This window comes from Ptychodera flava, chromosome 18, assembly GCF_041260155.1.
Source record: "Ptychodera flava strain L36383 chromosome 18, AS_Pfla_20210202, whole genome shotgun sequence".
Taxonomy (NCBI): domain Eukaryota; kingdom Metazoa; phylum Hemichordata; class Enteropneusta; family Ptychoderidae; genus Ptychodera; species Ptychodera flava.
This window is the reverse complement of record NC_091945.1, coordinates 5,169,693-5,195,283: the sequence shown is the minus strand read 5'-3', so window position 1 is coordinate 5,195,283 and position 25,591 is coordinate 5,169,693. Positions and strand designations below refer to the sequence as shown.

General features: G+C 38.3%; 2 protein-coding genes across 5 annotated transcripts in view; one reads left to right on the top strand and one right to left on the bottom strand.

Annotated features, from left to right (window-relative positions):
- Positions 1-16,884, top strand: part of LOC139116725 (zinc finger protein 11-like) — a 36,390-nt gene extending 19,506 nt beyond the window's left edge. Inside the window, exons 1-3 of one of the 3 annotated variants that reach the window (XM_070679338.1) lie at positions 11,265-11,562; positions 12,435-12,557; positions 14,817-16,884. In XM_070679338.1, the coding sequence (XP_070535439.1) occupies positions 11,430-11,562; positions 12,435-12,557; positions 14,817-16,750 (2,190 nt within the window). In that variant the 5' untranslated portion in view covers positions 11,265-11,429 and the 3' untranslated portion in view covers positions 16,751-16,884. Of the gene's footprint in view, positions 1-11,264; positions 11,610-12,434; positions 12,558-14,816 lie in introns of those variants that run through there. The other 2 variants (XM_070679340.1, XM_070679337.1) reach the window with 2 other exon arrangements.
- A 4,147-nt stretch (positions 16,885-21,031) lies between these two features.
- The window catches only part of LOC139116727 (uncharacterized), a 43,692-nt gene continuing 39,132 nt past the window's right edge, over positions 21,032-25,591 (bottom strand). For both annotated transcript variants that reach the window (XM_070679341.1, XM_070679342.1), the window contains one exon: positions 21,032-25,391. In XM_070679341.1, coding sequence (XP_070535442.1) covers positions 24,117-25,391 — 1,275 coding nt within the window. In that variant the 3' untranslated portion in view covers positions 21,032-24,116. The remainder of the gene's footprint in view (positions 25,392-25,591) is intronic.

Genomic DNA, 25,591 nt, shown 5'->3' with positions numbered 1-25,591 from the left:
TTCGTTTAGTTCCGCAAACTTTCTCTTACAAAAATGAATTGATTTTCGTTTGTTGGTCGGGTGAACTTTCGATTCTACAGTTGCAAGGCCGGCAGCAACTATCTCGTCAACGAATTTCTCAGCACCTTCAGTGCTGAACATTGTTTTACTGTCCTTTTGTCTTGGCATGACTTTCTTCTGGCTTATTGTAGACAGAGAAATACTCGGCGATGGAAACTCAAGCAATTTCTTGACCTTGTCTGCATGTCGGTTCATTAGTTCTTCTGTGCTGCTATCTTCCTCGACTCTGCGGACTTCTTCTTCTATACGCACTTCTGGCGGCATCAGAGCAAACTTCTGCGCTACAGCAAAATTAATGATATATTTTGCCCGTCTCACTGTGTCCATCTTTATCACAAAGTCCCACTTGTCCTCTGGGTCCAAATTCTCGTCTGCCGCTGCAAATGCATTGTCCATAGCCTGTAGTATGCAGGCTACACGTGCCAACTGCCAAACTGCTTTACTGAGTACACCACGTCGGTCGTCATATCGTCACGGATTTCGTTTTTCCTTTCATACAGTTCATCGTGACATTCGCCGAACAGCTCTAACGCTTCGTCATCCAAGGTGTACCTTTTTGCATCGCCATCTTCACTGCTGTGCACGTTTCTTACATTTCGAAAACTTTCTTTAGGCTGGGTATATCAGATCGCATTGGAACTTTGTATTCATGAAACGAACAGTGTTAACTCTGCAAGTTATGTGCAAACGTAATTATATTATAGATCACCTAAAACGGTAGACATTTGTTGAAAGAGTTCACCATCGCTAGAATTTAGTTAGCAACATTTCAATTCAAAATTGCTGCAACAGTAGCAGGGAAAAAAACACTTCTACAATACCCATTTCCTCCAGCTCCCACCCCCCTCCCCCGAAATCAAAGGGTTCTCCCCAAATTTGTTCAGCAATGTTACAATAAGGCTTCATTAACAAACACCTTGAGTGTGGGGAGGAGGACAGACAACCTAAAATAATTTTTTTTTAATGCACCCCAGCATACTCAAAATTCTAATTTGTAATGTAATACTAGGTTGCTATGGCTTTGAAATCTTCCCTCCAAAAAAAAATCGGCCTGATTTTTGGATTTGACAGCCTGTGTCTGTGTCAGTGTCTGTGTGTTTCTCTTTATGGGAAGGAGAATGTTGTGTTGACGTATTTACTCTTGCAGGAAAACTTCGTCTTGTAAAGCAGAAGAACAGGGATCACATAAAAAAAGTTTTGGAAACAGGATGACTTCCGATCCCTCATCTGTCAGGAAAACTGTAGATAATTGCCATAATTGTATAAGGGGGATATTTATGGTGTCCAATCCATGCCAAAATTACTACTTTGATTTTACAACTTTACATGTAACTCCATTTTCTATTCCACTACTCAACATGCTATTCCACTGCTCCACATTACAAATAGTTCCGTGTTATCCGTACGAACCTCAATTGCAACCAGTCTCGTGTCCTCCAGATGTTTAGCGCGCACTTTATTGCCCAGGGACTTCCGCCAAAGAATAGCCACGCCCCCTTAGGGCCGTGCAACTCGAATACCAAGCTCCTCATCCATCATTCTTGAGAGCATAGAAAGTTCTGCCTTGCTGAGCCAGTGTTCTTGAATTAGTACAATGTCATGTGATTGACAGAGTTCACGAATGGCATTAACAGATGATTTAGCACCTCGACAGTTGTAAGTAACAAGTTTCAAAGCCATGGTTATTAGTAGTATTTTCGTATGAGGATACCATCTGGCGACATTTTCGGGTTGATAATTTGATCAGACAATTCTCTTGAAGATTCAATCAGAAAAGAAGAATACGTATCATATTTTGTTTTCAATTGTTCACTTCCCACATCTAAATGTAGCGACCGTTTGACATAACTTTGGATGTCCTCAATCTTTGTCGTTGGATCCAGTCTTGTTACGAAATTCTTAAAAGGTTGTCGCGAGTGTGCCACTTTAATAGAGCAGTTCTCGCCGACCTTGGCAGTTCCTATTGTATGTTTGGGACGACGTCTACGTCGTCCTGTGACAGCACAGGGGGCTCCAATGTTTATTTGTGTTTGTGTCTGTTTATTTGTTATTTTTAATAAAATAACAGCGAAAAGCTATTTTGTTAATATTTGTCAATAAAGAGCAGTTTATTTATTTGTTTGTTTGTTTATTTGTTTGTTTGTTTGTTGGTTGGTTTGTTGATGTGTATTTCCGATGGTTGGGGTTAGGGTTAGGCTTAGGTTAGGGTTAGGCTTAAGTTAGGGTTAGGGTTAGGGTTAGGGTTAGACTTATTCACTCCCTCTATATATTGAGAGGCTCGAATGTTTATTTGTGTCTGTGTTTGTTTGTGTGTATGTGTTTGTGTCTGTTTATTTGTTATTTTTAATAAAATAACAGCGAAAAGCTCTTTTGTTCATATTTGTCAATAAAGAGCAGTTTATTTATTTGTTTGTTTGTTTGTTTGTTTGTTGATATGTATTTCCGATGGTTGGGGTTAGGGTTAGGCTTAACCCTAACTAAAGCCTAACCCTAACCCCAACCATCGGAAATGCATATCAACAAAGAAAGAAAGAAAGAAACAAACAAACAAACAAACAAACAAACAAACAAACAAACAAACAAACAAATAAACTCTTCATTGACAAATATTAACAAAATAGCTTTTCGCTGTTATTTTATTAAAAATAACAAATAAACAGACACAAACACATACATACAAACAAACACAGACACAAATAAACATTCGAGCCCCCTGTGGTGACAGTGACAAAGTCGGTGTTGCCATCCGGTTGTTTATTATCCCCAGCTTTCCTGATATGCGGTCTCGTTCTTTTGGACGCATTCGCCATTACTCTATCTGCATACGAAGGTGTCGTTCTTTCTTCGTTATCACATTGATGATGAACCGAGTCGAAAGCTGCGTCTGATCCAGCTATTGTAGGATCGTCTGACAAATCAATACACTGGTTTACACCTGTCGGCTGAGGTGAACCAGTGTCTTCATTGCATTTTCCAACTCGAACATCAAGATCCTTCCTCAGCTGACAAATATCACGACGCAACCCTTGAATATCTTTCTCCAGATGACAATTGGATATGTGTGCTGGAAATGATTCTTTAAGAGAACTCACCTCCCTCTTCATAGCTTTCATCTCGCTCATCCATACAGAAACATCTATATGTGTTATATCGATTGGAGGCAGTCGATTTAAATCTCGGGCAACAAAACAGGGCAAGTCCTCTTCATCAATCTCGTGGATCAGTTTAACTATATCAAGGATATTATTTGATCTCTTATTGTGCCCCTGCCTCTTTATGTACCGTGCCTGTTCTTTACCACAGAGATCAAATATCAACTTTTTTGCAGCTTCAATTTCCCCATCCTTATAATGGTCACAACATAACTTGATGAGAACATCAGTGGTCAGGAGATCAATTTTGTTGACAACAAACATAGTAATTCATTGATGATTACACCACTGTTTGTCACTCCAACAGCAGACGACGGATTTCCTCCATTGTTAGTTTTCAATCTTGTAAAAGTTTGCTGTTCATCTTTACCAAAACGTTTCTTATTGCAGTCGGGACACAAATCGAGGTCACCCTGACAGCAAGATACTCTCGATGACATTTCTCCACAGTCTGTACATTACAAAAACAGTCATAGCTGAAGATGTCGATGTCTCTATGAAGATTTGTTACTTTTTGCTCACGTGTGAACACGTGAGCATATGTCGCAGCGATGTCTGTCTGTCTGTGTGTCTGTCTGTCTGTCTGTTGGTCCATTTTCTCAAAAACGGCTGAACGTATTTCAGTCAAATTTGGTAGACATCTTCAGAATTCAAAAATGGCTAGAACTGAAAAGGTTTTGGTGGGCGTGGCTTGGATATTAATGAAGTTATGAAAGTTTTAATTTTTCTGTTACGCCGCGTATGACAAGTGAAAACAATCGACTGTTTGAGGGCGCTGTGAAATGTGCTTGTCCAGGTTGGCTACAGCTGGATAGCTCTGGTTTCAACCATGGTCCCTCCGTGTTTCAACCTCGTATTGAACATTAAAAATCTGATATTTTATTACTCATTCAACTCACTATTCAAGATAAAATATCGTTTAGCAAATTAGCTTTATCCTTGGTAATTGATTGTTTCCCTCGCTGCTCGATCGCCAGAAATGAGTACATACGTTCTCTACCTAGCCTCATGGCATGGAAGTGCTGATGAACAATAACTTTGGGTCAAAGGTATTGAAGTGTCCAATCAGGTTCGTGCACAGAGTCCAAGGCCATGACCTACTTCATGTACTTCTGCACTGTTTTGATTTTGCTTCGCCAAGAAACGTGTTCGTCATTGTCCATAGAAGTATGTTTGCTCTCCTTTGAGGTTGTTTGTGAAACAAATTCCGGGATAGGCCTTGGAATGCATACGATCGGCATCGCGGCAGTGCATGTAGCTAGCCCTACGAGTATGACGAGAGTGTCCGGCTTTGGCTACGCCGCCTCCAACCTCCGGTAGACGGCGTAGCCAAAGCCGGACACTGTCGCCATACTCGTAGGGCTATGCATGTAGCGTACCATGCTTGTGTAACTGCCGAGCAACGTGCATTCACGGTTGATACTCGTGTACAATCATGATGTGTTCAATTCTGATGAAGATTCATAAGTCTTACTTTTGCAGTCTTTTTTCCGTACGATAATCCCGACAATACGTGTTACTGTTAGACGAGGTGGCCATTTTATGATAAGTTTCAATACTGCACAGCTACATAGCGTCACTATCGTGTGATCGAGGTACAGCGTTGTTGAACGGGATACAGAAACTCTGCAGAGGGAGAAACGATCGTTGACATGAACAGTCAATGTACTTCAGCACGTAGTCCGCAGATAGCGGATCGAGAAAATAAACGTGTCCCAGTAAATAACGGAATATTTATGTACATTAACTCGATATTAATCAAATTTCCAGCTCATCGCAAAAAAATGTATTGCAAAGATTAATTTGTCACTGACAAATACTGCACTGTAGGGTCTATTTTGATTTCATTTCATAAACTTCATACTTCATCGAGTATCGTGTATTTCAGCCTTTGTGAAGCCATTTTATTGATATTTTCAATTTTTGTCTTGGCTTTGTTGTGGAACATGTTGAATCGTCTCCGTGGACATGTAGGCAAAAGTGTGACGGGGTCGAAGTGACTTGGGTACCTGGGGCCGACCAAAACCAGTGTGAATTACTGGGGTCAAAGCGGACAGCGGCCGGGATGACGTGTTCCCCAAGCGAACTACCTTCAGAAGTCTGTTTCATCGCAAAAAACGTCAACTTTTAAAACCCGTCATTTATTTACTGATGTTATTCTCAGCATCACAAACATATACGCCTCTGCTATGTATCACAGCAAATAGTTATATTTGAGCGCCCCGTAAATGGGATCCTCGTTTTTTTGCGAACCCGGAAGTGTGTCTTGCTCAATGCATTTCCTACCCATAGCGAGGGAAACTGCCCGCGTTCCCATGCTCCCATGCACCCTTTTTCAATGCCAGTGCAACGCCATCTGTGCAAAATTTGTGGTGGTATGCTCCCGTGTGATGGAAAACCTCTCTTATTCTAACAATGACGTAGTTGACTTTGGACTTCGATTTCGTAAATGTGATGTCCATGCAGTGAGTTTGGGTTGGCGCGCTTATAATGCAATCTTCGCCCGCCTGCGGTCCGATATCCCGCATTTATTAGCGATATTTATCTGTTTTGACTTGACCAAAGTTGGCAAAACTTGCTATGTACATTAAAGATACTATGATACAAGATATTGAAAGTCATTTGACATTTTTTTCAGCCAATTCCCAATATGCATATTTAATGAACCTTCCAAATTAGGGATATATACTGGCATTTACTTGATAAAATTTGGCGAAACATGCTGTGTACATTGATCATTATACCAGGTTATACAGTATTGAAAGTCATTTGCATTTTCATGTCAGCTAATTCATAATTTGCATAAATAGCTAACAAGCTTTCACGGTTTGGCATATAGAGCTTGAAGGACTTGACCAAAGGTAATTACACATGCTATATTGTGATACAATGACAGTACTCAAAGAAATTAGTTATTTTTATTTCAGCTCATTACATATTTGAATACTTAATGACCTTTAGAATTGATCTGTGGTGAAATTCATTGTGTTGATCATAACACTTTAAATGTAGCAAAGCATGTAGCAAAGGTTCAAACTTGCACATAAATGCAATATATAATGAAACACGTGAGCATTTTCAGTTCATATCTGGTTCATACAATGCCATGCCCTTCTCACACTTTAGATTAGTTCAACGCCGATAAAAGCACATTGCCGTTTAGAATTATTTTATTGTGGTGAACACGATTAGGGGCGACGTCAAAAGTTCAATGTAGGATAAAAAACTTAATTCCCTTAGTTTCTCCCCAACCCCCCCCCCCCACCCGCCTAGAAACTTAATTGACTTATATTGAACCTGTTGCCAGGCTCTTTCTATGTAAAGCAAAGCTAAGGATCAGTCAATTTAGGGGTGAAATAAAGTAATGCATCGTTAAAGCCCCACTAGCTGTAACTCTTGAAATTTGTTGACCTCAAATTATCTACCTATTCTCTCCTTTCTGAAATCTACCCTCTGAAGAGATATGAACTTTTACTGCATTAGGAAACCATTCCTTTCAGAAACATTTCACATGTAAATTAAAATTTTAACGGTCATTTTGATTTCCTGGCATTTTCAAAAATTGGTAATATTAAAGAACATTCACCCCTATGCATTACAATTTGGACTACTCTGTGCAGTTTATATGAAGATTTCAGTGCAGATATGCATAGTATCAAGGTTTTAGCTTTTCTGCATGGGGCTAGAGCTGTGATTTAATGTGTGGGCGAACATTTAATCGCAGTGTAATCTTTATCTTGTTCAAAATTGCATATATAGCCCCGGCAGGTAGTTATAAGTGTGTACACAGACCTAAATGACTACATTGTCACCAACTTATTTTAGTTTGAAAGTAAAATCATAAAAATAATGCTAAAAGATAAAGCTAGTGGGGCTTAAGATTGGGAACACACTTGTGTTTCATCAAATATAAATACAACATACTAACAATGAATGAACAAGAACAACAACAATAAAGTCCAGGTTTCTCCTTCCAGAGGTATAAAAACTATCTCAACTGTCCTGGTGGTTGTAACAACTCAGTTCACACTACTCCATTCAGGCGGACTACACGTGCACCAGAAATGTAGCAAAATACAATTATAAATTTCGAGTGCAACCATATAGACAGTACAGAAACTACCGTCTATGGTGCAACAGAGGCCAACAGCCTGAATTGTTTACACTAACTAGGCCAGGTGCAGCTCTGCACCGTGTTAAAACAACTCCCTCCGCTGGCTTCAACACGACAGTGTGAACTTCTGCTCTATTTTTTTCAAAATATTCATTCCCCTGGCAATTTTTACCTTAAATCGATTTGTAGGATAGAAACTTTTTTAGGTCGAAACCCCCCCACCCCCAAACTAAAAGAATTAAGTTTTTTATCCTTCATTGAACTTTTGACGTCGCCCCTTATAGTCCTAGGAAACTTTTCATAGTCACGCTGGATCAAATGCATGGAGCGACTATTATACTGCAGGTGCAAGTCATAAATAGAATTCGTTCATGATATTAGGAGATACACAATTATTGAGAGCTGCAGAACACAAACTCATCCAAAAATATTCCAATTAGATCGATCCGCTGAATTCTCGCGTAAAATGTTAGCGGAATGTGGTTCTCTGCGGTCGCGACCTCGGGTGAACCGAAACGGCAAAGTAAACTAAGTCTTTTTGTTACGGTATTAACAAGAAGTCAGTCCAACTACACTATTGAAGCCTTCGTGGAAAATGGGAGCGCACAATCATAGCATAAATTCGGTAGAAGAAAACAAGTGTGCTCGACCAGTGTTTCCGTCTTCAAGGAAGATTACTATTAAAACCAACGTTTCGGCAGTACACAGACTACCTTCAGGGTTACACTAATGGAAAAAACATGAAAATACAACCTAGATTAAGTCTTTTGTTGTACGTCTTTTTCTTTTTAAAGATTGCACGGCATTTAAATACACATCACTATTAAGCTTTTTTTAAGTCAAAACTTTTCTTACATATTGTATTTTTCTAAGTAGTTATTGTTTCATTTTTTGTATGTGTTGCCCTAGAACGAATTGTGAATGGATGCAGTACAAAGAATTTACTTCCTAGGGCCTGATACTAGAAATGTAACAATTTTCATTCCGCATAACTGGCGACATTTCCGAGGCGCAATTTTTTGTCAGTCTGGCATTATTTCTCACTCACATCCATGGCAAGAAAGAAAAGTAATTTCAGATCCCTAAATATTTAAATTTGTAATGGCCAGGCAGCTTGGAATAAATTAATTGGTCCTCGGAATCACCGCTTTTAGTTTAGCAGATTTTTTTCCCCGGAAACATGACGTATTTTCACCCACTTGGTTTGGTCTGTTCTCGCATCTTTAGGGACTGGACATTAATTACAGGGGGGGGTGGGCCGGTGTTTTTCGAAAACCGCTGCGTAAAAAATAGTGACCCTTCAAAAGTTCATGCACAAAAATTAGTGACCCTCCCCCTTATCCGTGCATGAAAATAAGTGACCCTCCCCTGTTACTCAATACCCCCAAAAAACCCGCAATGTGTTAAAGACCCCCTTCTGACTTGCTATACTTTTTAAGTCGCCCTCCCGAAAGGAAGGCAAAATGTGGCCGATATAACGCGTTGTCAAAAAAATATCAAATCATATGTGTGTTATTCATGTAAATGTACTTTGCTTGAAGTGGCAGGTAAAAGTGCATGCCTGTACAAAAAATGTAATTTTTAGATTTTATCGATAATGTTGATTCACCTGTATTTTCCAGTATAAAACTAGCTATATCTGTTCATTACAGATGTTTAATAACTGATATAGATATACTTGATTAGCATGGGTTGTTTACAAGTGCACATGTGAACAAGATATTTGATTTTGGAATTTCTGTCAAAATGTTGATCCACTATACATGGGAGTCTATGACAAAACTATACATGGGAGTCTATGACAAAACTGTCAAAAAATTTTCAGAATTAAAAATTTGCACTATTTGTGCATATATGGACCCTGAATAATTGACATAATTGTGCTTGATTAGAAGAGGGTGGTAACATGTGCATCTGTGTACAATAACTTTGTTTTTGGAATTTCGCATGAAATGTGGATCCATTATACATTATAGTCTATGAAGAAACTATGAATAATTGTTTTTAAATACAAAACTTGGCAAATCTGTGTATTTATGTATGCTTGATTATTGATATTTATGTTCTTGATTAGACTAGAGTGGTTACAAGTCCATGTGTGTGCAAGAAATTTGATTTTGGAATTTCACCGAAATGTTGATTCACTATACATGGCAGTCTATGGTGAAACCCTATGAATAATTTTTTTCCAATACAAAAATAGGTAAATCTGTGCATTTATGTACACTCAATTATTGGTACTAATGTTCATGATTAGACTAGAGTGGTTTCAAGTCAATGGTTGTGCAAGAAATTTGATTTTGGCATATCACTTAAATGTCGATTTACTATACATGGCAGTCTATGATGAAACTATGAATAATTTTTTTCCAATACAAAAATAGGAAAATCTGTGCATTTATGTACACTTGATTATTGGTATTAATGTTCATGATTAGACTAGAGTAGTTTCAAGTCAATGGGTGTGCAAGAAATTTGATTTTGGCATTCACTGAAATGTCCATTCACTATACATGGCAGTCTATGATGAAACTATGAATAATTTTTTTTCCAATACAAACTTGGTAAACCTGTGCATTTATGTACACTTGATTATTGGTATTAATGTTCATGATTAGACTAGAGTGGTTTCAAGTCAATGGGTGTGCAAGAAATTTGATTTTGGAATTTCACTGAAATGTCCATTCACTATACATGGCAGTCTATGATGAAACTATGAATAATTTTTTTCCAATACAAAACTTGGTAAATCTGTGCATTTATGTACACTTGATTATTGGTATTAATGTTCATGATTAGACTAGAGTGGTTTCAAGTCCGTGGTTGTGCAAGAAATTTGATTTTGGAATTTTATCGAAATGTTGATTCACTGTACATTGCAGGCTATGAGGAAACTACAAATAACTCAAAGGTTATCTGATCCTAAATTGTTATTCAAAAGTTGTTCGACCTGAAGCTTCCAGTTGTTATTGATGACACTATGCACTATTCTGAACAGTTTGTATTCTGTCAATGTCCTCAAAAATTAAAAAATGTACATACAGCGACATGAACGTTGACACCGACCTATACCCAATGTATTGTCAATGGGAGAATGATGTCAATAAGTAATCTCCCAAATTGTTATTGAAAGAGTCATTATAGGGGACAGTTATGCACAATAGTGTTGAATAAGTAGAAATCATGACAACTTAAATCAATGTGGCTGCTTGGATCATCAATACATTGTTTATTATATCTCAAATTTGCGCCCGAAGGGCGCGCCGAAAATGGTAATGGCAGAAAATGAAAGTGCCAGGAGGTATTTTTTCTTTTTTCAGTATTCCATAACGTGCACATGCAATTTCAGCTTTGATGCATGAAAAAGGTGACCCTCCCCCATAGGCTTGCACAAAATTTTATGACCCTTCAAAAATACTTGCGCGAAAAATGGCGACCCACCCCCAAAAAACACCGGCCCACCCCCCCCCTGTAATTTGTGTCCAGTCCCTTAGTCCAAAAATCAAGCTTACAGCATTTATGTTTTCAACTGCCCGCAAATGTACAGTATTAATTATGTTAAAATACACGATATGGAATATGCTGTGTAACATTAATTTTCAGCATCTTTACCTGATGGTGAAATATGGACTTGGCAGGAAAAGGGATACTGTACGATAGACCTGATCATGATTATTGATAAAAGACACCTTCTAAAGGTTTTATAAATGACATCCCATTACATATATTAGACATCTAGCCATAATTCTGAAACCCGCAGCCCGCAACCCGCAGCCTGCACTTTAGCAGATACCTGTACGAAATAGGAGTGACACAAGAGAAAGTATTATAAATGATTTTATATTCGACTTGAACCAAGTCTAAAGGAAGCCTTACGCCATGCCGCGGTACCGTGATTGAATACAGTGTGCTTTTGTGCAAAACGCCCCCAACGGATGTTTCAAATCGAGTTGAGAGGTCAAACGTTCATGTTGTACACAGCTTGGATGCCGGTACATCTTGTCATGAAGGTAGAAAGAAAGCTCTTGTACTTGACACAGCCGTAGCCGTGGTTTTCGAGGAGTGACTATGGTTTAACGCAATCTCAGATTTGTTGTTTAAAGATGAAATCGGAGGAAATAATGATCAAGGACTGTCTTCTTTCGGAGCTGGAGCACTGTGAAAGAACAAACTGCAATGGCGGCGGCGGGGGCAGTGCATTCAACAACAACTGCGGTGGTCCACAAGCCTGTCAAGGTATGGTCCATGAACAGGACAGTGTGACTTCCAGCGTTTTATCAAATGTATGGTGCAATATTCACATATTGGTCAGTCATGGAACAGGTTATAGAGCTACGTTAAAAACTTTCAATGTTTACAAGGAAGTGATGAAGAGGTGTGCCCAAAGTGTGGTGGAATTGTGAGCCGAAGTTGGTGTAGCCCTGCGTACGGTACGATGCTGTGTGTTCCGCTGTGTGTACAGCTAATCGCCCCGCGCACCACAGCCCTGCAAAGACCCGTACGTAGGGTCGGTGACTTCAAGTCCATTTTGGGACTTGACGTAAAAAGCCAAATTACTGCCGAAATTCAGCGTTCTTGGGCCCAAGTTGTATCCCAGCCTACCTCAGCTACTCGATCGCTTCCAAAAATGCCAGTCTTTTATTCACTTCTCGTAAATAACCGTCGATGTCGGCAGCTCTCTCGCTAGCCCTGCGTACGATGCTTTTCTTTATGTCAAGCCTTCTGGCTGATTATTTTATTGACGTTTGCTAATGAGTGTAGGATCTGCTTGTCCTTTTGCTATAGAAGTTGATATGTATATTCCTAAAGATAACCTCCAGTACCTAAGTTGCAGACGTTATTTGCTTTTGCCATTCTTGTTTTTCTGGTTTAAATATTTCTTGAATGGACCAATTCAAACCAATTGTGAGCACAGTGTCCTTGACAGTATGTTTCTTAAAACTCAGTTGTGCTGGAGCACATTGTTATGGTGCTTATATTTTCAGTGAATATCCATGATTATATCTGATTATTTTTGTTGTTTCAGTCAGGGTACATCATAGATTGGCTGTTAATGGCTCATTAACATTCTATGGCTTCTTACCATTCATTTTTTTTGTTTCTTTCAGAATATTCTGAAATTTTCAAATCTCTAAAACATTTGGACAAAATGCATGAACTAGTGAAACCAATAGAGACACTGACTGAAAGGATGTGCCAACAATATCAAGACAATACATTATCAATGAAAGGTAAGGTTTTGTTATACAGGGCAGTTGCTGAGTTTTTTCGGTAGGGTATGTTTATATGTGTGTGTTTGTGTGTTTGTTTGTGTGTGGATCTGACATGAATGTACCACATAGCACACAGGCCTTCACCATTTTGTTTTTTATTTAGAGGTTATAAACGGCAAGCGAGGGTATTTGGTTGCGGATATAAGACCTCTGGGTGAAAATTAGCATATTTGGCGGGAAATAATTACCGAGCGAAGCGAGGTGATTATTTCACCCAAATATGCTAATTTTCACCCCAGAGGTCTTATATCCGCAGCCAAATACCCGAGAGCACCGTTTATAACCTCATTATAATATGCTTAAGTTAAAAACAAGTGGACAATGTCGTTATTTAGGGCCGAATTTGGAACGAGAGTTCGGGAGCGCCCAGCCGCATACAAACTCTAAAAAAAGAACGTTTCAGAACGCGCGCGCGTGCACAGTTGAATTCATAAAATACGGTTACGCAACGCATCGATATCGCGATTAGACATCGAACTTGGAGAATTTTACTTAAAAAAAAACGCTCAAAAACTTTAAAAATTATGTTGTTGTGTAACATAACCTCCACTGCTTACAGAAACTCTTCATTTGTTGGTTCGTCAAGCTGCACTAGACTAAAATTTAACAATCAAAATCAATCTGAAGCCATAGACTTGTTCGACATTACGGCGCGTTGAGCTCTCAAGTTGACGTTCGAAATTTGCGCGAGCTCAAAAATGTTGCGCGACGCGCAGGTCTTCTTGTTGAGAATATAAACCCCGGCTCCAGCCAATCAGATTGCCGGATTCCAGCAAAGCATATTATAATGCAATCTTATGATATGGCTGCAATTTTGTCATGCTCTGATCTATACATAACTCCATAAATTTAATTCCAACTTGAGTATGAGTTTGACAATGTTTTGCCATAAATTTCAATGAGTCTAGTGTCAAATGAGTTGCCTAAGAAAGAATTCACTAAATCCTACCAAAATACAGCTGAACTATAGTTAGGGTCTATGGCTGAACTTGTCTCATACATTCATACTGGTACATAACTTTTCATGCTTCTATACGTATTTGTTCATCGGCATACCTAACTTTCTTTGTACTGTGTCAAGTATTTAACCTATTTCCATGGAATAAGGCTGATAATGACATGCTACTTAAACGGAAGTTACAGGACTGTGGGTGCACAACAGGGGAGTACTGATGACGCACCATTTGCATACACAGGGCGGGAGTATTTGAATTTTCATAACATCGCTTTGACTGTATAATAAATTTCAATAATCATGATGGGCACTTTAGTGACATATGCAAAGAGGTATCAAATGGTCATACAGGAAACAGATTTTGAAACATATGCGTTTTCTGACAAAAACGTAACTTTTTTTCATTTTATTTTGGACTCAAGTATTGTCCCTATATATTCACTGACATCATAGGCAAGATTAAATGACAATGAACGCCTGGAATCTGGCAATATTACCGGTTTCGGAACCAAACACGGTACATCCGACTGGCACATTTGTATAGATTAACGATAATCTGGCTTTTATATGGGAAGTTCCTGTTTAAAACCAAATTGGCTGACTTTGCACTCTTTTAACTTGATGTCATGTACTTCGTCTAACTTTTTAAGGCAAAATGTCCAAAAAAATGCATATGCTTGCCATCATTGTATGATGTACCAAATGAATGCCATAATTCATTGATGTTACTCATTAATGTTTAGAATCATCTTTGGGTGGTCAGTCACTTGCGTGTACAATGACAAACTGCTTGTCAGACATGTTCATGTCTGACAAGCAGTCTTTTGCAGAGTTTTTTACTTGATATTGATCTTTGTGATCACCCATGATTTAAATAGCCATGCTTTTATGTATGCTTGTATTGGACTGTAGTGTTAATATACATTGCTTTCATGACTTTGACTTTAATACAAGTGTACCTGTACTTATACTTTGCTCATAGTCTGTACCCTTGTTGTGCTGCGCTGCACTGCTTTTGGTGTGTTCAGTAACTGTGTATGTGACAGTTGACCTATAATTTTTGGATTAAAAATTGGTATCATCCTATGATGGCTATTGCATTGCTCTCAACTAATCACATGAAATCCATGAAAAGTGTCTCTATTTTGTCCAATATCATGTGAAGTTGTTAAAAGAAACATCAAAAGTCTACATCTCTCTGTCTTTTGTTGTTTACTACCTTACCCTACTGAATTCTTTCATATTAATCTCTCTAACAACAGATGCATCAATTATTGTACAGAGCATCATGCAACATGGCTTTATAACATTGGAATATGACATGTCCAACCGGGAGAACAGCAATGAAGACCTGACTCCAAGATATGAGGGCGATCATATTGAAGACCGAATTTTACACAAAGACTCCTTCCATATGGTTGAGTGCAATTCTCGTAATGGGGACAACTGTGATGGTGAAATCAGCACTGAGTGCAGTAAAATTTATATGAAAAACAGCAATGATGGAGCAGATAGCTTGAACCATTCAGGAGCACAAGAAAGTGAATGTGAAGAAAGTGTCAAGACCTTCACACACAGCATTTATCTCAAGGGGCTTGCAGTGATCCCCTCTGATCTCATATCATTCCAACACAGTGAATGCGGTAAAACATTAATTCATAATGGCAATCTTCAGACACAAATGTTGACCAATTCAAATATCAGACCACATAAATGTGAAGAATGTGGCGATCTTAAAAATCACATATTGACCCATTCAGAGATCAGACCCCATAAATGCGGCAAATGCGGTAAAATATCTGAAAGGCAGGGCCATGTACTAAACCATATGTTGATCCATGCTTGTGCCAGACCACATGAATGTAAAGAGTTTGGTCAGACATTCACACAGAAGGGCAGTCTTAAAAAGCACATGACCCATTCAGAGATAAGACCCCATAAATGTAAAGAGTGTGGTAAAACCTTCACACAGGAGCGCTATCTTAAAAATCACATACTGACCCACTCAGAGATCAGACCCCATCAATGCGGGGAGTGTGGTAAAACATTTAAATGGAGGAGCCATTTACTCAGCCATATGTTGATCCATTCTGGTGTCAGACCACATGAATGTAACGAGTGTGGTAAAACATTCACACACAAGGGCAATCTTACAGAGCATATGATGACCCATTCAGAGATAAGACACCATCAATGTAAAGAATGTGGTAAAACATTCACACAGAAACAACGTCTTAGAATGCACATGTTGATCCATTTTGGTATCAGACCACATAAATGTAAAGGGTGTGGTAAAACATTCACACAGAAGGGACATCTTAAAACGCATATGTTGATCCATTCTGGTGTCAGACAGCATGAATGTAAAGAGTGTGGTAAAACATTCACAGAGAAGGGCAGTCTTAAGAGGCACATATTGACCCATTCCGGTGAGAGACCCCATGAATGTAAAGAGTGTGGTAAAACATTCACACAGAAGAGTAATGTTAAAAAACACATGTTGGTCCATTCAGAGATCAGACCACATGAATGTAAATTGTGTGGTAAAACATTCACAGAGAAGGGCAGTCTTAAGAGGCACATATTGACCCATTCTGGTGAGAGACCACATGAATGTACAGAGTGTGGTCAAACATTCAGAGAGAAGGGCAGTCTTAAGAGGCACATATTGACCCATTCTGGTGAGAGACCACATGAATGTACAGAGTGTGGTCAAACATTCACACGGAACCACTATCTTAGAAAGCATATGTTAATCCATTCTGGTGTCAAACAGCATGAATGTACAGAGTGTGGCAAAACATTCACACGGAACCACTATCTTAGAATGCATATGTTAATCCATTCTGGTGTCAAACAGCATGAATGTAAAGAGTGTGGTAAAACATTCACAGAGAAGGGCAGTCTTAAGAGGCACATGTTGATCCATTCTAGTGAGAGACCACATGAATGTAAAGAGTGTGGTCAAACATTCAGAGAGAAGGGCAGTCTTAAGAGCCACATGCTGACCCATTCTGGTGAGAGACCACATGAATGTACAGAGTGTGGTAAAACATTCACACGGAACCACTATCTTAGAATGCATATGTTGATCCATTCTGTTGTCAGACAAAATGAATGTACAGAGTGTGGTAAAACATTCACACGGAACCACTATCTTAGAATGCATATGTTGATTCATTCTGATGTCAGATAACATTAATAGTGTGGTCAAACATTCACATTTAGGTTCCATTTCAAAAGCCATATGTTAACCCACTCAAAGATCACATGAACACAGCAGCTCAAATATCTGACTGTATAAACACAAAGAGCATGGTGTAACTTTACCTACGGTCCCTCCACAAAAGTGCTTTACCTCAAAAAATGATTCCATGAGACAGGTATTGATCAAATTTGATGTCACATCATACCATTGCAATAAGCACTGTACGCCATTTAAACAGGATGGCAGTCTTGAGAGATATGTTTACCATACAAATGTAAGACCTCGTGAATGCAAAGAATGATTTAAGACATTGGATGCAAGAGTTTCACATGTAAAATATCAATGTATGAAAGCAGGTAAAATATTTTCATCAGAGAGCAATCTCAGGCAATCAATCCAATAACACATCAGACTCTGTGAATGCAGAGGACTGAGAAGCATGTTTACTTTGTTAAATATTTGGCTGTGCTGCATGGGGGAAATAATCCCAACAACAGAACCATCTTGACATACCTAGATGTAGGCACTTGAATATCTTACCTCCTGAAATTGAAATAGAACGTATGAACTTAGGCGTTCAATGTCTGAATTTTAGCTCAAATTTGGTATACTATGTGAAGTCATCGTATAAGCTGAAATCAATGGTGTCTGTATGTGTGTATATGTATGTACATTTGTAAATATGTATGTATGTACCAGTATGTATGTGTATGCGTTTAGTATGTCTGTCAACATCAAAAACTCACGAACTGCTGCACTTTTTAGCTTGGTATTTGGTGTGTGGATGCATCCTTGGCTATAGATGGGAATTTGTGTAAATGAAATTTGCATTACCCAAATTATGCAAATGAGCTTAACAAATGTGAAAATGATCAAAAATTACTAACTCAAGAACCACTGTTTTGATTGCTTTGAAAATTAGTATGCAAGTGCCTTTTAGGTGGACCCTATACCGGTACAGTTTTATGTATACCATGAAGATATCTTGAATCTTGTATTTTTGCTGATTTTTTTATTATTTTCCTCATTTTAAGTAAAAATTATTCTTCTCTGAAAACGCCGACCCAATCGCCCTCAAATTTCAGTTTTATGTTTGCAAGGGAGTTACCTTTGTGATTTGTTGAAATCACAACAAAATTGGCAAAATTACCGTTTTGGGGCAATTTTTTTCATGTTTGGTCAAAAAATCTTGAAAATTGTTTTTTCTTTAAACAGCTGGACAGACTGCTTTGATATTTAGTATACATATGTCCAGGGATGACAACAGTTGGATATGTGGACATTGTCCTGAAATATGCAAATTTGTGTTTTCAAGACAATTTTGCCATTTTTGGTCAAGAAACATTACGGGAAAGCTCCATTAAATTAGGAATACCCGACTTCCTTACTTAGTTATCAGAGGATCAATAGACGATAGACGCATATGGCCGACGAGATCTCGAGAATCACGAGAAGAGCGCGAGATAAGCGTTTGGGGGGCAGTCAGAGTTCACATGTTTCAGTGCGACGTTGTTTACATTCACGCGTAATGGCACCCTCAGCAGCTGTAATTGATTCCAGCTCTAGTCGCTTGTCATATAAGTTGTTGAAAACTTGGAAGGCAAATGATTTTAAGCAGTATCTAAAAGACCTTGGACTCTCCTGTTCCGGAAGAAAAGAAGACTTAATCGACCGAGTTTGTCTTGCGGAAGGAATTTCCAGATTGGGTAGCGATGATTGTTCCGTAGAGTTGGAGGTCAAGAGGAGAGGGTCAAGATATTGCTGGCAAACTTGATGGAGGAGTACAACAATCTACCAAGATGTGAACAGCTACCTGGGACTTGGACGAAGAATTTATCAGGCTTGTCGAAAGATTTCTCAATACAGAAGATCCAAAAGTACCTCATATACAGTACGGACAAGACTAGCTGTGATATCCAGCGGTACTTGTGGCGTATATCGAACGTGATCGGTCATTGGGGTCATCGCCACAGTCCCGCTGCAAGCCAACGCATAGGCTTCGTTGGCAGTTTACTACTAGATACCGACCGGTATCGTAGATTTAGCTCGCAAAATAATAAAATAGATAAAGCATGCAATAAATAAAATTATACCTACTGTATCACTATCTGAGACTCATCTTCTACTCCTGCTAACGAGCCCGACCGTGACAACATGTATTTTTGACCGTTTTTCGGTGAGTCGTCGATGGTTCCTGCTTGAATTTGAACTTTTGACCTCCAACGTATTCAGTGCGTTTTACGCGCGATCGAGCAAACATCGTAGAAACCGTCGACGGCTCACGGAAAATGGTCGAAAATACGTGTTCTTATCTTCAAGAAAGTTTGCAGGCGTATAGAATGAGTCTCAGATAGTCGGTGATAAAGATGATACAAGTTTATTCATTCAAAGGCTAATATAGTTCATTATTTTGCAAGCTAAATCTACGACACCGGTCTGTCTCGTAGTAAACTGCAAACGAAGCCTATGCGTTGGCTAACAACACGAATCCATGCTCGTCTACGGTCTTTCTGGCTTTTTTGGAAACCGGTGAAACGAAATATTCACTTAACCTCGTCGATTTGTGCAGTTAAAGACGCAGCAATGACTGCTTTTGCCCATGTCGAAACGCGACTCACTGCACACAGACAACAACCAAAACACATGTGACGAGCGCCCCCAAGTGCAAATCTCACGCACTTCTCGCCATTTTTGAGATCTCGTCTGCCATATGCGTCTAAGGCTTATTTCACAGACCTGCCTTTCCTACAATGGCACTACAATGGGACCAGCTGGATAAGATAAACATAACAATGGAACATTCACACTTTGGGGGAATTAAAATTATTCTGTTTGTCACCCGAGTTGGTCAGGCAAGGACCAGAGTTTCAGGTACCATGCAAGTTAATGCAGTCTTTCCCTAATGACTAATTTTAAGACAATTTTGTCATTTTTGGTCAAGAAACTTGTTTTCAAAAACTACTTGTGTAATAGCTTTGCAATGTGGTATTATAATAATATTTTGTAACTTTCCTATGTAGGACTGATAAGAAATTTGGATCCAGGATAATTCCATATGTCATAATCACTCCCCCCCCCCCCCCCCCCCCCAGTGGAAGGCATTTCACTATCTGTAACTAACTTAAGTTCTGTTTACATTTGAATGATAGCATTAGATAAAAAATCCCCAAGGTTGTAAATAGTTCATATATGTGTCATTCAGATTGACCACATTGACCAGTTAACCAGTATTTGTGTCCGTATATTAACTGTACCCTGCAAGTTGTGTGCAATACGTAATTATAAATCACCTACAAAGCTAGGCATTTGTTGGAAGAGTTGGCAATTGCTAAGATTTAGTAACAACATTTCAATTATTCAATAGCCCTACGGGTATGTCATGAGTGGTCGGCAAGTGGAGGCCATCTCGGGAGGCGGCGTAGCATACATCATTTCTGACACACACGCTGGGCTATCAATCAACAATTCTTGTACATTTTATCATTTTATAACAACCAAAATTTATGCAGAAGAGATTTTTGGCCACTCAAGAGTGCCAAGGATTAGAAAATGGATGGAAAGTGGTCACTGATAGATTCTAAGGGGAAGGGGAGAACCATTTAATTTCAGGGGGGAGGGCTGAAGGATATTTGGAGAAAAAAATTGTCGGCAGGTGAATAAGGAAAAAGTTGACCTAGTAATATCTTTAGAATCATTGCAGACCAAATAAAAAAAAATTGTCAAAAAATTTTGGGACATCTTACTCTGTCATTCTCTGGAGGTACATTTCTTTTGGTATATATATATATATTTATTTTTAAGATGTTTTAAGATTGTATTTCTTGACATTATTGAACATATAGAATGTCAATTTTACCTTTTACTTTTTAACTTTCACCTGAGGGGCCAGAGAAAACAACGGCCGTGCTGCTTTTATTCTCCTCACACTTTGAAATATAAAGTGTTAAAGCTATGACTTATTATGATTTTATCCACAATTATTTTTGTATACCAATCACTAGCTAGTTTTTTTTGTCATACTCCGAAAATATGAATTGGTGAGTGTGTGACACAGCATCCACACATAAGTACTGTTATTGTTTACATTTGAATTCTAATCTGGACCACAGTTCACTTGTCAATCAGTATTATAATGATATTGTAGACAAACATACAGGTGGACATTAAAAAGTATGATTGAAAAATCATCAGTAAAACAGCTGTTAGTCCTTACAAAGCTCTAAATGATGGCTGATTTGTTGTCAGAGTAAAGAACAGAATACACTACACTTTATCAAATAGAACACTTTTATTTCAAACTCTCTCAATCTATATACATGAAAAATTGTGCATTATAATTTGCATAGAATGAAAACATCAAAAAATTGGTGGCAAATTTATACAAAATATCATGATCTTAGGTGATGTGAATACATCTACATCATGAATTCCAATCAGAACTCAAAAAATCATAAAGCTTTTTTTCAGTTTTTCAATTTGTGACATATATTATACAGCAAATAGTATAAAGTTTACACAACAAGGCAATTCAAGGTGAAATATTTGACGTGATGCAGTCAAATTCGTGATATAGATTCTCTTGACAATAATTTGCCAAAAGAGAAGATTCTGGGTGAAATGTTATAAAAATGGTTTTTAAGCACATTATTATGAGAATCAATGCATGTAAATTAAATCAGGGAGTCTGTATCTTCAACTGTTTGTGAGACTAGAAATGATCAAGCACACTGCAGGATTTCAAAATAGGTATGCACACCAGACCTGCTTGGTGGCACCATGTTTGTTTTCTTTGAATTTTACATAATGGTACCCAAACTGGCATTTTGTACATTTCAACTCGACTGTAAAGCCTGTTTTCTTGACAACATACACACTTACTTTCAGAGAAGAAACATCCCTGAAAAATAGCACTATTACACAGTTTACTAATAACTGTGCCCTTATGACTTTTAGTTACAGTATGCTTCCTAAATAATGTTACATTTTGAAATGTATTTTACACAACTTCTGTTCAATTATAATTATTCACAACAACTACAAACTGCTGAGATGTTTTAACACCAACTCATTCATAACATGACTTCAATGTGTACAATCTGTGGTGTAATCTGTTATTGGTTTGTCTATGCACTATAATCAAAGTATCCTGACAGTTTCTCATAGACATCATGCATAGTAGCAGATTTTTTTCAAACTGACAAATAGTAAGTCTTGGTAACTGACAACTCACAACATGTTGAAAATCAATACTTTTGTGCACAGTTGTTCCTGGTTCTCCTCTCAGATATGTTTCAGGACTTTTATCATCAACATATCCTCCTTTTAATTATTAATTGCTTAAATTTTAATCAAGATCTTTAAAGGAAGCTAAAATCCGCCGTTTGTAACACATGCAAGCAAGACACCAGAATGTGGGATACCTCTGTACTCTGATATTACTTTAAAAAACAAAAGTTATAGTATCATGTCTGTAGAGGGCGCTTCTTGCTTAGAAGTACACTGGTTCAAAAAAAAGAACACAGCATCTACATACAGTCTTACTTCTTCCAACACTATGATTTTGGACAATCCTATTATGTTCCATTGTGAGTTCGGACTTTGTACAGGAAAAGTGGGTGAAAGGTCCAAGTGATCATTTTCAACATTTTCATTTGTACAATTTTGTTGTAAGTAAAGAAGAGCTTCACCAGAGTATGCGAATTGTTTTTAACAAGTGGACGGAATAGATAAGATAGAATCTTCAGTTTCTCCTACACTGACAGAATTACAAAAGTCCATGAGAATTAATAGTCTCTTTGCTAATGTAAACTTTTGTTCCATTTCCTTGGAATACCAAAAAAGTAAATCTTTGCATGATTTCTGTGATTTTCAACTCTAATTCTGTCAGATCACTTGGTGCTTATTATCACTGAAAAGGAACTAATGTGATCTTGCACAGAGCTTTTCACTTACTGTTTGATGACACATATTGTGTAAAAAGATTTGTTATTTACATAGATCTGTTGTTTGGTTTCATGTTTAAAATTCTTGTTTTCAGTTCATCTGTAAATATGTTTCAAGTACAACACTAAAATAGCAATGAATAGCCAGACCACTCATTTGGCCAGGTGCTAATCTACAGCTGACTTCAAGTCATTGGAGCTGTATTCCTGGACTTCCAGCCAAAATATAAGAAATATCCTTGGGAATGGACAAAAATTGATGAAACGTTTTTCAAGGAGCCACAAAACAAACTTAAACATAGATATCAAAGCACATTAACAGGAAAACCGATCAACTTCACAAACTCTTCGTCTCACATCATATTTAAGACAAATACACCCAAAATGGGCAATCTTTTGGTGATTTTCAGTGTGTGTTTGCCTATTTATCAAGAAGTGCATGAAAACATAACTTCAAAATTTGTGTTAAGTATGGCATGCAGGTATGAAATCTCACACGTATGCAGTGTTTTTAGTCTTGACTGTACTGTGATACGGATTCTCTCAGTCCAATACCTCAAGTGCCGATCACATAGCAACAATTCACTTCACTTCAAATTTGCAAAACAGTAGAGTCGATAGCTTTGAAGGGGTTCACATTATGTGTATGCTCAGAAATATTAAACTTGAAGATTCATACAAAGATATCAAACTTTGGTAATTTTGTCCCTTAAATTGATATTAAAGTTTTTATAAACAAATGCCTCTTCTAATATGGACTTGTTTTAGGGTTTGCATGACATTTGCTTAATAATTTCTCGTATTAGCACATTGACATACATTTTAAATTTGTAATTACTGGAAATCTGTCTGATCCATTTGATGTCTTCTGTTTTCGAAATTTATTATAATGTGCTTCTGCTAGATATAGATGTATTTAAGGGACTGATTTTATTTGCACATTTTCAGCACGAGATTCTCAAGGTGCAGCAATTTGTTAATCAGGTGGTAGAGTTTCAAATTTATTCACTTTTTCAATGTCATGATCAAACCAAGGCTGTCACGTTGTGCACACATTTATGCACATAGCATCACAATAATCCTTGACGTTAAATATTTTAATTTGCTTCTGAATTTTTCTCAACTTCATTCTCGGAAACTAATCATTGTTTTTTAGTGGTGGTAGCTCAAACTTTGGGTATTTTGTTGATAATGTATGTTGTGGGCCATTTTTGTACTGGACAATAGGGTTCATTGAATTAGTATATGAATATCTGGTAGTTTCTCTCTAGCACAGAAACTGGTAAATTTATTTCATAGGCAGTGAGCCTTTCTCAAACTCTTTACTTCTATTTCAGTAAATTCAATTTTTTTTACTTGTTGAGAACATAATGGACGGAATAATTTGTTAGCATCCTCATCGTTTGTATTTACTAATGCCAAACGTATGCGTTATCTCCTTGAAAGGTGTGTGTTTTACCCTTAGTTATGTTATCTCTCAAATCCGGATTGGTTTCCGAGAATGTTGCATGGAATTTCCGATGTGTGTCAGTTTTGGTGAAAGAATCTTGAATTTTACCTAGTGAGGACTGTTGCCGTGGCGTACCAGGCATTGTCCAATCAGGGGGGCGATAATTTAGAGCTGGATGAGTGGTCTGGCTATTTGGAACAGGAAGGTGATCTAAATCCACCGACCGATTCATATCAGGAAACCAGTGCTTGTCAGTCTGGGGGGCGAATGATGCAGAGACATTTCCCCGATACTCATTGACAAGCTGTCGTTCGAGATTAGGAACAGATGCTGGTCTGTGAGTGATGGTCATTGGTTGACCATTGCCACCGGTTGCAACCCTAACTGTGTCAGAAATTTGAACACTCTTAGTGCCATTCCTTTGTGGGATAGGGGATAGTGAGCGGAAAGGCTTGGGTATTGCTGTGCTTAACTCTTTCAAATTATATCTATCTTTATCCGCTGTGATCACAGTTTTTACCTTTTCTGGATTATATTCATAAGTGTACGTTGACTGTCCGGCCGGCTTTTGCACAAAACTGTTCTCCACTCTTGGTCTTCCATGCAGCAGTTGAAAGTTTGAGTACTTCTTTGGTTCCAATACGTTGGGGTTAGCACCAGGGTTGCCTGCGAACTGATACTTTTCCCAATCCTTCTCCAGCAGAGGTGCCGGTGGTGCAGCCGCTTCGCTTTCCTTCAGCACTTTCTCTTCCTGGTCCCTGAGGTCCAAGTGCGACTTGGTAAGATGGTACTCCCATGGACTGATATCATCAAGTTCATATGGATTTGTTCCGTCGTAATAGAAAGGTGCTCTGCATGTTACAACCTTACGAAGTGTATCATAATACACTGGTGGTTGCTGAACTGGTGTGACAAAGCTTATTTTTCTTCTCAGCTGTGACAAATCATCATGATGTTTCTGATTCTCTGCTTGTTTCCATCTTGTGTTGGTTGTGATATCTTCAAATCTTTGCTTCTGCCATTGCTCCAGGTCCTTTCTCCAATCTTCCACAGACTGCTCCTTCTCCTTCTCCGGCACAAAGAGCTGCTGGTTCACGATCTCGTTCTTTTTCTCCTCAACTTTCCTGAGTTGACCGTCTGGATCCCGTTCTGCCTCCATTTTCTTCCACTGTTCCAGCTTCTTTGGATCTTGGAATGATTCATGGGTCTCGGATGGGAGGCTCACATATGGTTTCACCTGGGATGAAAGAGAACAAAACAGTTGGCATAGAATAAATTTTCAATTTCACTTTGCTATCAATTGCAATGAATGGTTCTATTCCATAATAAAAAGGATAGATGCATGGTGTCTGCAGACTCACAACACGCAAGAGATCATGTTTGGTATAAAGAAAGCCATGGATAGAACATGTATGGAAATTAATACACATATTGCAA